At 44.8% G+C, this 15,785-nt stretch overlaps 1 protein-coding gene across 1 annotated transcript in view; it reads right to left on the reverse strand.

The window, feature by feature from the left end:
• Window positions 1-12,057: 12,057 nt before the first annotated feature.
• LOC124069506 (zeta-sarcoglycan) overlaps window positions 12,058-15,785 on the reverse strand; it is a 288,322-nt gene continuing 284,594 nt past the window's right edge. The window contains exon 8 of the mRNA XM_046408730.1: window positions 12,058-14,856. Within this exon, the coding sequence (XP_046264686.1) occupies window positions 14,650-14,856 (207 nt within the window). The 3' untranslated portion in view covers window positions 12,058-14,649. The remainder of the gene's footprint in view (window positions 14,857-15,785) is intronic.

Below are 15,785 nucleotides of genomic sequence, written 5' to 3' on the forward strand. Positions count from 1 at the left end.
GCAGTTTACCCTCGCCTCGTTCCGCAAGGCTACGGCCACGCCGGAAAGAGGCAGAAGACAGCCAGCTCCTGTCACGGGTTAATCACTCAGCTGCACCAAAACACCCAAACAATCAGCTGGAGAACGAGGGACAGAGCCGCTGGACGGCAGACAATCGCGGACTTACCGAAAGGGCAGATGAGCATCTCCAGGAGAAACTACCAGTGGGGCGACACATCCCCACGGCCCGGCAGCCGGTCGCGCTCTACGAAACAAAGATCGCGTCACCAAAACCGCCGCGCCGTGCATACACCAGCAGCGAAAGAATAGCGGAATATATTACCTGAGCGAAGAGGATCATACGCCCGCAACGACCACGTCACACAATCACAGTGGCCACAGGAAGGAAGCGGAAGAGGAAGAGGCAAATGCATCGCACATCTATATATAGAGACGCATCGCACCGCCCCTCAATCAACGCGCTCCGTCCCTTATCACAATGCCATATAGTGGCAGGAAAAGACACGACCGGTCACACCTACCCCCCGCTTTTGCATCGCCGCCTCGACGATGGATAAAATAACCACTGGAACTACCTCCAGGGCCTGAAAATGGCAGTCTGGGCATTAGACACAGTCCCTAGGTCTCTATTAGCAGCATTTTGCTGCTGGCTGGCAGGCTGAGGGAGATGGTGGACATTAGAATGGTGGCCAGCGGTAACACGAGCTGTTCTACGCAACGCTGGCTGGTCAGTGCTCAGCTGGTTAGCTGGAGGCAACCATGAGGCTGTTGGTGAGGCACCTTCGCATGCTGGAGAAATCGCTGGAACAAAACTGACTGGCTGAGAAATCACAGTGGGGGGGTCTATGGGGCAAGAGGTACCTGGGGCAGCTGCCGGTGGCGGACAAGATGTTTCGGTGACCAAAACCCACAGTTCATCGTCACTGGAAGGTTCACCATCCAGTGCTGCCACAGCAGATGGAGGGGACCCCTCCAACTGGAGGTCAACAGCTTCAGGTTGAATTATAGCCTTCAGCATCTTCCGATGCACATTCTGAACCCTTTGCGGGTCGCTCACAGGGGCAACAGTATAAACTGCTCCTTCACCGACCGGGGCCTTCACGATCTGATAGACCACCGAGCTCCAAAGATCTTGTATTTTATGGCGCCCTCTAACACTGTGGTCCCTCAAATACACCTGTTGTCCGACTGAAAGCGGTGCCTCTCTGACCCGCTGATCATGCCGCTCTTTCCGTCGGCCAGCTGCAACCAACATCTTGTCACGAACACCCTCAAAAGCGAGTCTGAGTCTCACCTGATGCTCGGCCACCCAGTCCTGTACCTGACCTGCTACAGGCTCCTGGACACGTCCCAGGAGAAAATCAACTGGAAGACGTGGTTCTTGCCCAAACATAAGGAAGAATGGAGACTCGCCTGTGCTCTGATGAGGAGTTGTGTTGTAACAGTAAAGCACCTGAGGCAAACAAGCAACCCAATCCCGTTTCCGGGAAACCGGAAGGGTGCGAAGGAGGTTATGCAGGGTTCGGTTAAACCGTTCGCATTGACCGTTACCCGCCGGGTGGTACGGAGTGGTACGGGATTTAGAAACGCCATACAAACAGCAGAGCTGGTGAATCAATGAGCCCTCAAAGCTCCTCCCTTGGTCCGAGTGCAGGCGACTCGGGACACCAAACTTGTAAAACCACTCAGAGATCAAAACCTGGGCCACAGTGGAGGCCCGTTGATCCCGAGTGGGAATAGCCACCGTGAATTTACTGAACACATCTGTCATGACCAGAACATTCTCGTACCCATTCCGAGAAGGCTCCAACAATGTGAAATCAATGGCCACAATCTCATTAGGTTGGGAGGCCAACAAGTGGCCCATAAAGCTATTAGGTCCGTGCCCTGAGTCCTTAGCAACTTGACATCGCTGACACCCCAAAACCCACTGCTTTATATCTGCTGACATTCCTGGCCAATAGCAACGTTGCCGGACCAACTCTGTGGTCCGCTCTATGCCTTGATGACCATGGGCTTGGTGAAGCTGGCTTAAAGTCTCCTGCTTAAGGGCGGCAGGCAGAATAAGCTGTAGAGATTCTTCACCCCCATCGGAACGGAAGACTTTGCGAAAGAGAACACCATCTTTCTCCACTAGGCGGTCCCATTGGCGAAAAAGTGCCAGGACTGGCTTGGAGAGCTGCCGCCTTTCCACGGAAGTAGGCGGAGCATTCCGCCGCCAGAACACAAGTACATCCTTCAGGATGGGATCAGCCTCCTGCAAGGAACGAAGGTCAGAAGCGGAGTGAGAGGGAAGGACTGAAACCACAGCCTGAGAGGCCAATGCCAAAACAGCTGGAGGTGGATCCTGCTGAAGACTGCTGGGAACTGAAGTACCAGGCAACGACTCAGAAAGTTTGAGAGAGCCAGGTGCATGCTGTCGTGAAAGCGCGTCTGCATTTCTGTTACTGCGGCCTGAACGATACTTGATATGAAAATCAAAAGCGGCAAGTTGGGCAGCCCACCTATGTTCAGTGGCTCCCAGCTTAGCAGACTGAAGATAGCTCAAAGGGTTATTGTCAGTGAAGACAATGCACTTATGCCCCAACAGGTACTCTCTAAACTTCTCTGTCATGGCCCACTTGAGCGCAAGAAATTCCAGCTTCATTGAGCTGTAGTTCGACATATTGCGCTCGGTGGGTCGAAGGCCTCTGCTGGCGTAGGCCACCGGTCTCACGCCACTGTCCGTCTCTTGCGAGAGGACAGCCCCCAGGCCACTATGGCTGGCATCGATCTCCAGAATAAAAGGCTGTGAAAAATCGGCATATGTTAGCACTGGGGCCGAGACCAACCTTGATTTCAAGGCCTCAAAGCTCTCCTCACACTGAGGTGTCCATGCCGCTCCCAGAGCCGGACCTGACCCTTTCTTGGACTTTGTGCCTGCTAGCTTAGCCACCAGCTGATGCAAAGGGCCCGCCAATTTGGCAAAGCCACTTACAAAGCGCCTGTAGTAGCTAGCGAAACCCAAGAAGGAACGCAACTCAGAAACATGACTGGGCCGCTGCCAGTTAGCCACCGCCTCAATCTTCTTGGGGTCCGTGGCAACTCCCTGGCTCGAGATCACATGGCCTAGATAGCCAACCTCCTGCTGGAAAAATGCACATTTCTCCAATTTTGCCTTAAGACCCTCCTTCTGGAGCCGACCGAGCACCATTTCCAGCCGCTGAAGATGTTGCTCAACAGAGGAAGAATAGACGACAATATCATCCAGGTAAAGCAGTAATGACTGACCCTGCTGATCACCAAACATTCTCTGCATGAGCCGCTGGAAGGTGCTTGGGGCATTACACAAGCCAAAAGGCATGCGGTTGAACTCAAAAAGGCCGAACGGTGTACAGAAGGCAGTTTTGGGACGATCCTTCTCTGACACCGGAACCTGATTATAGCCACTGGCCAAATCAATTGTGGAGAACCAGCGAGCCCCAGAAAGTGCATCCAAGCTCTCCTCGATGCGAGGTAGGGGGAAAGCATCCTTCCTGGTCTTACTATTTAGGGGACGATAGTCCACACACATACGCAGACCCCCATCCTTCTTCCGCACCAAGACGATGGGAGATGCGTAAGGGCTGCTGCTTTCCCTGATGACCTGAGATTCCAGAAGCTGATTGATATGCGCCTTCACCGCCTCATACTCTGATGGAGGGATGCGTCGATACCTCTGCCTGACTGGAACATCATCAAGCAGTGGTATGTCGTGCGAGATGAGGTTAGTACAGCCCAGGTCACCATCATGGGCTGAGAAGACTGACTGGTACTTATACAGTAGAGACCTTACACCCGTCTGCTCCTGCTCAGGCAATGGGGACAGACTTAGGGACTCTATCCTATCGGGTACTGAGGGAGCAGCTATTTGGGAAGAGATGGTCACCAATGTAGGCTCCACCTCAGTCACCCCTGCAGGTAAACTGATGACCTGAGCAGCGTTCAGGAGACCAAGACTGGTCCGTGGGTAAAGGAGAACCTCCGCTGCCCCCACGTTAACTATGGGAACATACACAGTACCCCGAACAACCTGCACCAGGCAGGGAGAGGCTAGCAGCCCCGCTGGTAAGCCTGATTCAGGGGGCTCAAACAGCACAGTCTGACCAGAAAACTGCTGGGGGCAGGTGCTAGCAACAAGCTTCATCACCCCACCTGGAATACGCACCACCCGCTTCCCCCGGACCCTCACCGTGCCAGTCGGGTCACTCGGAGTTTGAATGGAAGACTGGTGGCACGTTTGTAGGGCTGCAACCACTGGAGCAGGTGCCTGGGAAACGAACGGCGAATCAAAAAGAGAAGGACCATATGCACCAAAGAGCTCACGATAGCATCGACGGATCACATTCATCCCTATGATACCAGGGACAGAAGACGCCCTGTCAGGGGGGTCCTTAACAACAAGGATCCCACAGTGGGGCATCACCTTACCACAGAGTTCCACATCAAGTTCCAAATAGCCGACGTATGGAATCGCCAGGCCATTAGCTGCTCGCAGCTGTAACCAGTGACACGAATGAAGGCGATCATGACCCCAAGGTGCAAACTGCTCCAAGAAAAAGCTTTCTGTGATGGTGGACACCATGGAACCAGTGTCCACCAAACATGACACAGCGACTCCTCCCATGGAGGCATCGATGTTCGGGCAAGGAGCAATTAAACCAGCTACTGCACCCTCCTGTGAGCCTATGGACTCCCCAACTGAACTGTGGCTCAGCAGCTCAGTGGGCTTCAGTTTTCCGAAGGGTGAGAGGGGTGAGTTAACCCTGCAGCATTAGAGTTCAAGCCAGGCACTGAACTAACCCGCTGTCTACGGGGGACCCGTCCACCGTCACACTCTCTAGCAAAATGGCCAGGCTGCTGACACCGTCTGCAAATTAAAGGGCCACTGCGAGAAGTCTGGCCTTGTGAACGAGGGGCCTGTAGGGAGGCTACGGTCTGAGTCAACTGGTCCAGCTGCTCCTGCTGGCGCTTCAAAAGATCCATCAGCTCACTAAGACCTGGCCCAGATGGAGTGCTATTAGGGGCCAGCGGGGCATGGCCCTGCATGCTATACTGCAGGCCATAAGCTGCTGGCAAAGAAACACTACGCCCTCTAGTGCCTCCTGGCAGACCCTCCCTCTCCCACCGAATCGCCTCACCACGCAGCTCCAACAGTGTGACAGTTGGCTGACGACGAACAAGCTGTTTAAGCTCCCGCCGGAGAGAACAGTCAAGCACATGCTCGATAAATTGGTCCCGAAGGAGAATATCAGCATTTGGCACACCATCAGGTGCGCACTGCCTCACCTGTGCCATTAAAGCCATCAAGGCCAAAGAGAACTCGTGCAAGGTCTCGCCCTCCAGCTGGTGCCGAGAGAAGAAAGCCTGCTGCAAGGTTACGTAAGGCTGAGCACAACCATACAGCTCTTGTAAAATGGTGAGAACCTTACCTGGGTCTCCTCGCTCTGCAGCAGAGCGATACTTAATTTCTTCCTTCGCTTCCCCTTCCAAGTGGTCAAAAATAAAGAGAGCTTGGTCAGCAGTGGAAAGATGGCGGGCACGCACACATGCCTGTAACTCCTCCACCCAGTCAGATATTCCAATGCCAGTCTTACCGTTGAACATCGGGCACCTACGGTCTCTTGGGACGACAACCAGCCGCTCTGTAACAGCAGCAGCCGCACCTGCAGGCAGAGCATGACCAGGCGGAGCAAAGGGAGCAGCCCCACCAGAGTCCCCCAGCGAAGCAGCCCGCTCCTGACGGAGCCGCTCATTGTCCGCTTTAAGCTGCAACACAAGCTCCTTAAGCTGCTGCATCTCCTCCTCCATACTGATGGAACAACCTACACCAAGCCTCACAAAGCAGTGTAAGAAAAAAATTTTTATGTCCCTGGAACAGACACTGCCGTTTTGGCTCAACAATTACACATACAAAACAGGACACCCACTAATAACCAGTTTAACAGAACACAAGAAGGAAAACTATATAAAGAAAAGGACAAAAATGAAACACGTCTCTGCCTTTATTAATGTGGATCCTGCCGACAACGCCAGAATGTGGCGAGGTGAACGCTAAGGAGCATTAAAAAAATCGTAGTTGCGACAACGCCACCTGGGGAATTGCGCCCCAGGAAATCTGAGCTTAACTGTGTTGGTTATTTAAACCAAGGCCACACAGGTTCAATACCACAGGGCGAGACGGTTCCACAACAAAGAATTTATTAACACATAAAGTAAACAAAATACAAGTCAAACACAGTCACACCAATTGAACACACAATAAAACAAACCAAGGGGCAAATGAAGCTGGCCGGGGCTACCATGCAACAGGACAACCACAAGACAAAGAGGGGGGGGGGGGGTCCTCGACAGAATCACCCGTGAAACTACACACTCACACACACACAAAACCAAAAAAAGGGGGGACCGTGGAGAACACACCACCACCAGGGATTAACGGTCACAGGGAGCCCACGACACCTGACAACAAAAGAAATATCAATTAATAAAACAAGCCCAAAGGTTAGTATAACTGGCGTGAACTAAACAAACATTGACCTAAAAAAAGAGAAAAAGAAAAAGACAATATAATAAACTCATCAATACAATAAAGGAAAAAAACAACACAGGAGAAAAGGAAGGAACAAACTCCACATCAGGCCAAAACAGCAATACAGCCGATACAATAATGGAGCCAAAACGGTAGTAGAGCCAAAACGGTAGTAGAGCCAAAACGGTAGTAGAGCCAAAACGGTAGTAGAGCCAAAACGGTAGTAGAGCCAAAACGGCAGCGCAGACCCAGGGAGGAGTGACTGGTAGTTGCCGGCAGTTTACCCTCGCCTCGTTCCGCAAGGCTACGGCCACGCCGGAAAGAGGCAGAAGACAGCCAGCTCCTGTCACGGGTTAATCACTCAGCTGCACCAAAACACCCAAACAATCAGCTGGAGAACGAGGGACAGAGCCGCTGGACGGCAGACAATCGCGGACTTACCGAAAGGGCAGATGAGCATCTCCAGGAGAAACTACCAGTGGGGCGACACATCCCCACGGCCCGGCAGCCGGTCGCGCTCTACGAAACAAAGATCGCGTCACCAAAACCGCCGCGCCGTGCATACACCAGCAGCGAAAGAATAGCGGAATATATTACCTGAGCGAAGAGGATCATACGCCCGCAACGACCACGTCACACAATCACAGTGGCCACAGGAAGGAAGCGGAAGAGGAAGAGGCAAATGCATCGCACATCTATATATAGAGACGCATCGCACCGCCCCTCAATCAACGCGCTCCGTCCCTTATCACAATGCCATATAGTGGCAGGAAAAGACACGACCGGTCACATATGCAATTTCACGACCAGTAATTTTACCTGTCAGTTCCCCTAATAATTATCTTATTTTTTGTTTAATCTCAGAATTTTTTTTTTTTTATGTTTTAATTTTACAGTGACAGTTTATGAAGGGTTGCTTGTTCACTTGTTATTCAAACATCTCTCCCTGACTAAGTGATGCAGTTATATTACTGGTAGTTCAAATGTTTTCCCATCGGCCAGTGCTCTTTCAAAACAAATAGGCATGGATTGTCTGTGATTACGTCCACAGGAGACTTTTAAGCTTTGTTTCTGTTCAAGTGAGACACCATGGCGCAGGCCTCCACAGGTAGTGTGTGAGCTAGGCATGTTCACCAGGGCACTGGGTCAAGTATAGTCAATCAATCAATGAATCATAGTCCTCAATTATATCCTCAGGAGCACACTGACTGTATGCAATCCAGTCATATACTAGGTTTCAATCTCATCTTGTTCTCCCATTACACTATTTTATGAATGGATGTCAGCATTATGCTAGAATTATTATGCTATATTATATTTTCAAAACTTTTTCTTTAGCGATAACTATTTCTTTAACCCTATTGAACTATTTCTCTTTGAAGTGCTTTAGAAATGTTACACATTGCCCTACAGATAAATAATCTCTCAATATTTGTTTATTTAAAAATCTGTGTTGTTTTTCTTTCACCTTTGTTTATCCTGGATCAGTTAATCTATTCTTGGTTATAAAATGTTCCACATTTTCATTCTTTTTCAGTAATGCTTTTCATTATTGGGTCTGGACAATTTTCTTCAAATTGTCTTCTGTGCTCAGAATTGATTTCCACATTTTTTTCCTCTCCTGGAACTGCATTCTCTTCTGTATCAAAACATAGCTGTTTTAATCTTTTGTTTTTTATCAGCAGGAAGTTCTCTTAGCACACAACCTTTGGCTCATGTTGCTGGATCCCACTGACAGTGTGTAAATTCAAAGATTATGCTGGTGGTTGCTTCATTAAGTATCAGTCAGAAGTGTGCAGATACTAGTGTGATGCCACTAAAGGTTTATTCATATTGCTGTGCTTTTACTGTAGTGAGTCTGTTTTCGCACATTCTCCACTCTTTTGAAACACTTGGCTTAATCTGACAGAGTGAAATGGATTTATGTAAAAATATATTAAAAATATACTTCCAGTTAAAATAATCATCAATAATGAATTTCCATAAATCAAAATTTAGAGGGGATCATTTTGATAGTATAGAATGTTGAAGTGACACACAAAGCTTAACAAAACTTAGCTTTACTGACTGATTTGGTATGCCTTGATAGGCCATTGTTTATAGTAAACATGAAACATTATGCAATGAGCCATCACACTTTTTCTGTTATGAAGCTGAACTTTTGTTAGCTACCACAACCTCCTGTGCCTTTTTTACTTTAATAAATCATTATGGCTTCATTGTCCACCTAGCTAACTAGAAGTTAGACTACATCTTTGCAAACTCACAAGAGGCCGATTCTTATTTGTTTGAGCTGATGATTGACAAGCACTCTATGGAATTTGCAACAAAAACCTTTAAGATATTATAAATGGATGTTGTGTTTCTTATCCAATTTGCCAATTCATTGGTTTCAAAATTTGCGAGATTGAATGTCAAAATTAGAGTCCATGGGTACAATTAATATTCTCTGTATATTTGAAAGGAAAATTAAATGAATTTTACTTGAAGTCATGTCAGTCAAGTGACATGTGGCATGTGGGGAAAAGATGGGCAAACAGCACAACAGCACTGCTGCAAAACCTAAAGTACTACATAAGAGTTTCCTTCCCTGTCCCCACTGTGCTACACTGACCCCACACTGTGCCAATTGTAAGCCATTATTTTTAGTGAGGACGACTGTTTGGAGGTTGCAGGATTCAGAAGCCCATGACACAGACAGAGAAAATGGCCAAGGAAGTAATTGAATTCAGGTCAGTGTCAGAATGAAAGTGATAGGCATACATTAAAGTTTTACTAACCCTCCTTGTTGGAACATTTTATTATTTGGGACAAAAGGTGCCCCAGATGAAAATCCTGTCACTCAGGATGTCTTGATTCAGGGTACTCAGGGTATAACTCTGCATTATCTGTTTCATATGTGCACCTCAAAAACAAACTGTACTTTTACTTTCTTAAATATATTGCTGTCTATAACTAAAATGAATTCCTCATAGCGCATTCCTGCAGCTTGCAGAAGAACGAGATAAAAGACAGAAAGAAAGAGAAAGGAGAGAATGAGAAAACTTGCTGAATTAATGTAAACAAAGTGGTTAAGAGAGATGGACTGATATTTAACTAAACATGTTCACTTGAAAGAAAAAATAATTACTGTAATACTGAATGCATGTATGTGATCAAATTATCACTATTAGATAATTAAAAAAAACCCAAAATGTAGAAAGACAATAAAATGGAGGGAGAAACAAGGAAATAAAAATGATGAAAAGAAAAGAGAATCACCAACATGCTGGTGGAAAGTTGTGTGCTGGTGAATCATCACATTTATATTTTCCCATTAGGTCAAGACTACCAGAGTGGATAATAAGAACATAACCATAAGCTGATCTGAAACCTGTTATTAAGGACATCTTTATACTTGCATAATCAGAATAAAACTCACATAACACTGTCAGGTTACTTTTTTATTTGCTTAAATAGTTACGCATACTTATCTTTGCTCTTCCCACACACTTAAGTCAACAGTGCTTTTTGTGTGATCATTTATTATATGTAGGTCATGGCAATCAGTGCATGCTTTTTCAGCTGTTAGTTGGTACAGTAGATGCTGGCTTTGTATTTATGGAGTATATTGAATGTGCAATAATAGGATCACTGAACATTTTACTGACATGTACAGTATTAACATTTTGCAACTTTTATAACAAATTTGTAACAAATATCTGAAAATCCTTTTCTCCTGATAAAAAATGAAAACCAGGCATTGCTATTTTTCTTTCAAAACACACTGTATTTGTGTTTCAAAATAGTAGTATAGAATAATAACAGGTCATTTCCTGCAGCTCAACAATAAGAGCCGAGTATGCTTTAGTTGTCTAACCCTCACCACCAATGAAGTGCTTTGAAAGGCTGGTTTTAATGCATATAAAATCCCCTCTCCCTCAAAGTTTAGGCCAGCATCAGTTTACATAGTTTAACAGTCTGTCCACAGCCAGGTTGGGATCCCATCACTCCTCAGTCCTGACCCTCAACACAGGGGTTGTGATGTTGAGCCCTCTCTACTTTACACCTCATACACCCATGATTGCACACCAACCCACAACAGCAACACCATTATTAAGTTTGTGGGCGACACTCCTACATTTCTCAAGACCTCAGATGGACTGTTGACACCACTACCGTGGTGGAAAAAGCACAGCAACGTCTGTACTTCCTACGGTCACTGAGAAAAGTAAATCTGTCCCAGGAACTGCTGTTGTCTTTCTATAAATGTTCAGTGGAAAGTATCATCACCCACAACATTCTGGTGTAGTTCAAAAGCTGCACCTTGGCTGTCAAAAAGACTCTGGAGAGAGTTATGAAGTCAGCACAGGACATTATAAGGACACAGCTTCCCTCGCTGACTGACACATACAGAGCCAGATGCCTGCGCAGAGCCACAAATACAATCCAGGACTGCTGACACAGTCAAGCCACAGTCCATGTGTTCACACTGCTGCCCTCTGGAAAGTGCTATCGGTCCATTAAGGCTCACACCTCCAGACTCATGAACAGTTTTTATCCAAGTGCTATAAAAAAACTTAATTAATTTTTGGGACTGTGCAATAGAAATATTTGAGATTGTGCAACAGATTTCTTTTTATACGTTTTATTGCTAGTTATTTATTCCATTCTTCCTGCTTTTTTATGTTGAGTTGTTTGGTGTGTGTTGTTTAATCATGTCTTTTATCTTGCACCTTTATCTGCACCTTATTTCCTTTACCACAAAAGTTGTATTTTATTTTCGTTGTACAGCTGTGCAATGACAAGAAGGCAAAGGCATCCATAAATCCATAAATCCTTAAATCTGTCTCTATTTGCTTAGACATTCTTACATTTTTTAAGAGAAGTGGAAGTAGCAACTTAAAAGTTCACAAAAGCTGGACTGGTATCCAAAATTTGAAATAATTGTTTTAGTAAAAGCTACATCTATTCAAAATACACTATATAGACAAAAGTATCAGGATGTGGTAGAGGTCAAGGGTTGAGCTGGGACCTTTACTTCCAGTGAAGGGAAAACTCAATGTTTAAGCATACCAAAACATTTTGGACAATGCTGTGCTTGTTTGGGGATAGGGTTAGTTTGGGGAAGGCCCTTTTCTATTTCAGCATGACTGAGGCCCAGCGCACAAAGCAAAGTCCATAAAGACAAGGTTGGATGTGTTTAGTGTGGAAGAACTTGACTGGCCAACAGTCAAGTCCTGACCTCAACCCCATCAAACAACTTTGGGATAAACTGGAATGAAGATTGTGATCCAGGCCTTTTCATCCACCATCAGTGCATGAATGGGCAAAAATTCCCATAGAAACATTCCAAAATGTTGTGGAAAGCCTTCCTAGAATAGCGGAAGCGATTATAGCTGCAAAACTGTCTATGTATGTAGGAAGTCCCTGTTGATGTAATGGTCAGGTTTGCCAATGCTTTTGTCTACATAGTGTATATGTTTTGTCTGTAAATTCTAATTGTGTTGGGACCTCTAAAACCACCAAAATATTTAAGTGAAATGAAATCATATGTGTGGAGTTGTAAGAAACATGTGAAGTTATTTAGGTTTTAATCATCAGGGCAACAGAAGCAGCATAAAGAAGCATAACGAAGAAGAAAGAAATTTCACAACACTGAAGACCCCAGAGATTCTCGTTAAAAAGAATATTATTTTATTTTGTATTTTATAGGTATTGTTATATACATGGCATAATTTGTGCTTTTTTTATTATCAAGAATAAAACCATAAGGGAACACATCAGAAAATTAAACTTTAAACCATGATTTAATTGTTCTTTTTTTCAGCTGGATATATTGAGAGTTCTACAAAACCAGGAGAGAAAGGGAGGAAAAACACAGGAAACTAAATAGATAGATAGGTAGATTGATAAATACATAGATTTTCTGCAAGAGACACTTGCAGATGGTCCACTGAGGGTAGTGTGAACGTTCAGACTGTGATGTGCTTTTACCAACAGCAGCAAAGGCACCTGTGTATCACTTTGTTTAAAAAAACAAGAAAGAAAGTACGCCTCAGGGCCTTAATCTAGTTGAGTCCATCCACATCCATAATTTCCGCCAAGCCGTCACAGAGGTTGGGTGCTAGGTTAGCAAGCTTGAGGCCATTCACACTGATCCCCCCCCTCTGAGGCTGATTGAATATATAAAAAATAAACCCCAAATTAATATTTTGGACCTTCTTCTCTTGTTTAGGGTGCAGAACTTTTGAAAGGGGGCATAGCATGAGGATGAAGTATGAAATAGACAGATTTAACTGGTGGAGAAAAAAAATAGCAAGCAGTGAGGAGGCAGAGCAAGGAATAATGAGAGGCAAAAATCCTGTCGTAAAGAAGGAGGAAAAAAGAGACGTTGTGTAAGGAGTAGAAATGTCTCTGGATGACACACAAAACAGACATGACTGAGAAGAACAATGGCTTGGAAAGGGGGGCAGAAAAGTCATGCAAAATGAGTGAACAAAGTCTGACAGACAAGAGACACATGATGAAGATTTATAATACTCCATAACAAGACTAAAGTTGGTCTGGCCAGTGCCTGAATGCTGTCTCTTCCTGACTGGAGGTCTGGCCCCATACCATAAAATGGTCAGTCTGCTACAGTACTCACCTGAGCCTTAATTTAATGTAAGACATAACTCACTTTATTCTTCTTTTTCCTATTAAATTTGCTTTCTGTCTCGGACAGAAAAGCATCACATGTCCAGATAGAAATATTCCAGTGAGACTGAAACTAAAAGATGTGGGAACAGCATCTGTTACAGCTGTGACAATTTGTGAAAATCAGTTATAAACCAGTCCAGTGGAAAAAAGCAGATAAAACAATGTTTTTTGTTGTTTTCTCAACTTGATCCGTGGAAGAAAGTTTATAGGCAGAAAATCGTTTTCTTTACCTGTCCAGTGCAAGTAGATGCATAGACAGACCAAAATAATAATAAGCATAGAGAAAAGATAAAGAAGAGCAGCAGCAAAATATAGAAAGATAAGGGATTACAGAGATGTTGAAGGGAAAAAGAACATGATACCACAACATAACAGGTAAGGATTTTGACCTGAAGAAAATAGAACTAAAAGAAAAGAAAAGTAGATGTGAAAATTGAAACATATATGGGGAAAAAGTTGGGGAATGCAAGTTTGAAGCACACTTATTTGCATTAGTTATCTGATGAAAAGTGGGGTCAGAGAGCATATTCACTATCAGGTGTAGATTAATGTGAGAGTTACACATGTCGACGTTTGGGTTGAAAGACTAGAGGGGCAGAAGGGGGAAGGCCTTTCTGGTATAGATTGGTCCATTAGCTAGCCGTAGCTTCCAACTACAATAAACCATTGTCTGTATTACATGTTAGTTACCCAAAGGGCTAAACCAAGGTTCACACTGATATCTGTTAGCCAGCTGAGAGGTCAGCCCAAAGTCCTCATCCATGTCCCTGCCAGAGAGTTTGTAGTTCATCACCATATATCATTCTATCCTAAAAGAGCAGGAGCTTGCTTTCCAGGACATTTTGGTCATACAGCAAACACATCACTCACTTCCATTGTAAGATTATTTGCTGTTCTCATGAAACCCCCATAATCCTTGTGTTTTTCATCAAGGCAGCAATACAACAATGACATACGAGAGGCTCAGGGTGAGATGGTCCTTCCATGTTCGGGGGCGGTCATAGCATCATACCCACAAGCTGATCTTGTTGTCTCTTGCTTTCAGTCAAGTCATCCTGACTGGCTTTAGCTTCTGACCAATCCATATTAGTTTGGTCGGTGAGCTGGTAATAGCTTCTCACCAAGCTCTAGTCCATGTTGAGTCATTCCTTTAGCTGGCAAGAGCTTCACAACAAGCCACAGTCCATGTTCATTTGGTCTGTTGACAAGCATTAGCTTCCAGTCAAGCTGCAATCCATATAATTTGATTGGTTATCAGACATGAACTTCTTGCCATGCTACCATCAATGTTGATTCGGTCCGTTAACTGGCATTAGCTTCCCATCAAGCCATAATCTGCATTGATTCAGTCTGTTGGCTAGCATTAGCTTTGAACTTTAATAGTCCAGAAGTCCTAGGTGTCTGTCAGCGTCCCACTTTCAGCTCCAGAGACAAAAGTTACTGGTAGTTTGGCAAGTAGAGCCTTTCTCAGCCGGGGACAGGTAGAGTTTGCCATTAGCGCAGGCACAAAGCTCATACACAGTCTGTTTGGTGTAGGTGGTACCTGGTGGTGCTCCCTCCAGGGGGTCCACAGCGCTGCCAAGGGGAATGTTGCCCAGCCTGATGGTATTGGCATCTAGAAAGATCTGTGAACATAAAAGAGATATCATTTAGAAAATCTTTTGAGAGGAACAGATGGAGAACAAAAGAATAAAAACCGTACAAAGAATGGAAAGAACAAAGACAATAAAACAATAAACTTATATATAAAACACGAGAATGGATAGACAGAAGTTAATGTTACAGCGGTCAGGGCCTCCGCTCACATGAATTGTTTTGGTACCTAAAAACAAAAACAGAAGAAAAAGACAGTTTAAAAAAAAAATTAAAAGAAACTGGGGCTGTAGATATAGAGAAAGAGAGAACACATTGCCATAGGGGATAAATATACTCTCTGTGGTCGACTGGGGTTGTCATCAAGAAGGATCCATGGCGACAAAGAGGTAATATCTATTTAGAACGACTTGCTTTGATGAAGAGGCAGAGTGGGAGTGAACAAGGCAGAGGGCAAGATAGGTGAAGAGAAAAGCAAGAGAAACAGTGGCGGTGACAAGAGATAGGGAAAGAGAGACACAAGAGAATGTATGCAGTAAGGGGAAATGTATACTGAAGACAAAGTCAAATTTTACACCAGCTCTCTCAGTTCATAATATTTATTATCATGTTTTTCACTAAACATATGAAAGATCCGTTAAACAGATGAGGCAATGTTAAAAATCTGCTTAGTTTTTTTTGGGGATAATTTGGGACACCTGTTGGCTATCAAGCACAAAGCAAATATGATGAAGCATGCACAGCTCCTTCGTTGTTTTTAATTTAAGTTGTGGCAAAAATGGTATCCTGGTGTGCACTGGAATATTTATTTTAATATTTGATATGGAGCAAACCTGAGACTGAGTAATACTGGTAAATGTCTGTGTTTAAAGCTGTGTGTAGTCTCTGTCTGTGTGTATTGTACTTTACAGACAGACAAAGAGAATTTTATTGCTTTGACTTTTAGTCAAAGGTCTCTAAA

The sequence above is a fragment of the Scatophagus argus genome, chromosome 2, assembly GCF_020382885.2.
Source record: "Scatophagus argus isolate fScaArg1 chromosome 2, fScaArg1.pri, whole genome shotgun sequence".
Taxonomy (NCBI): Eukaryota; Metazoa; Chordata; class Actinopteri; family Scatophagidae; genus Scatophagus; species Scatophagus argus.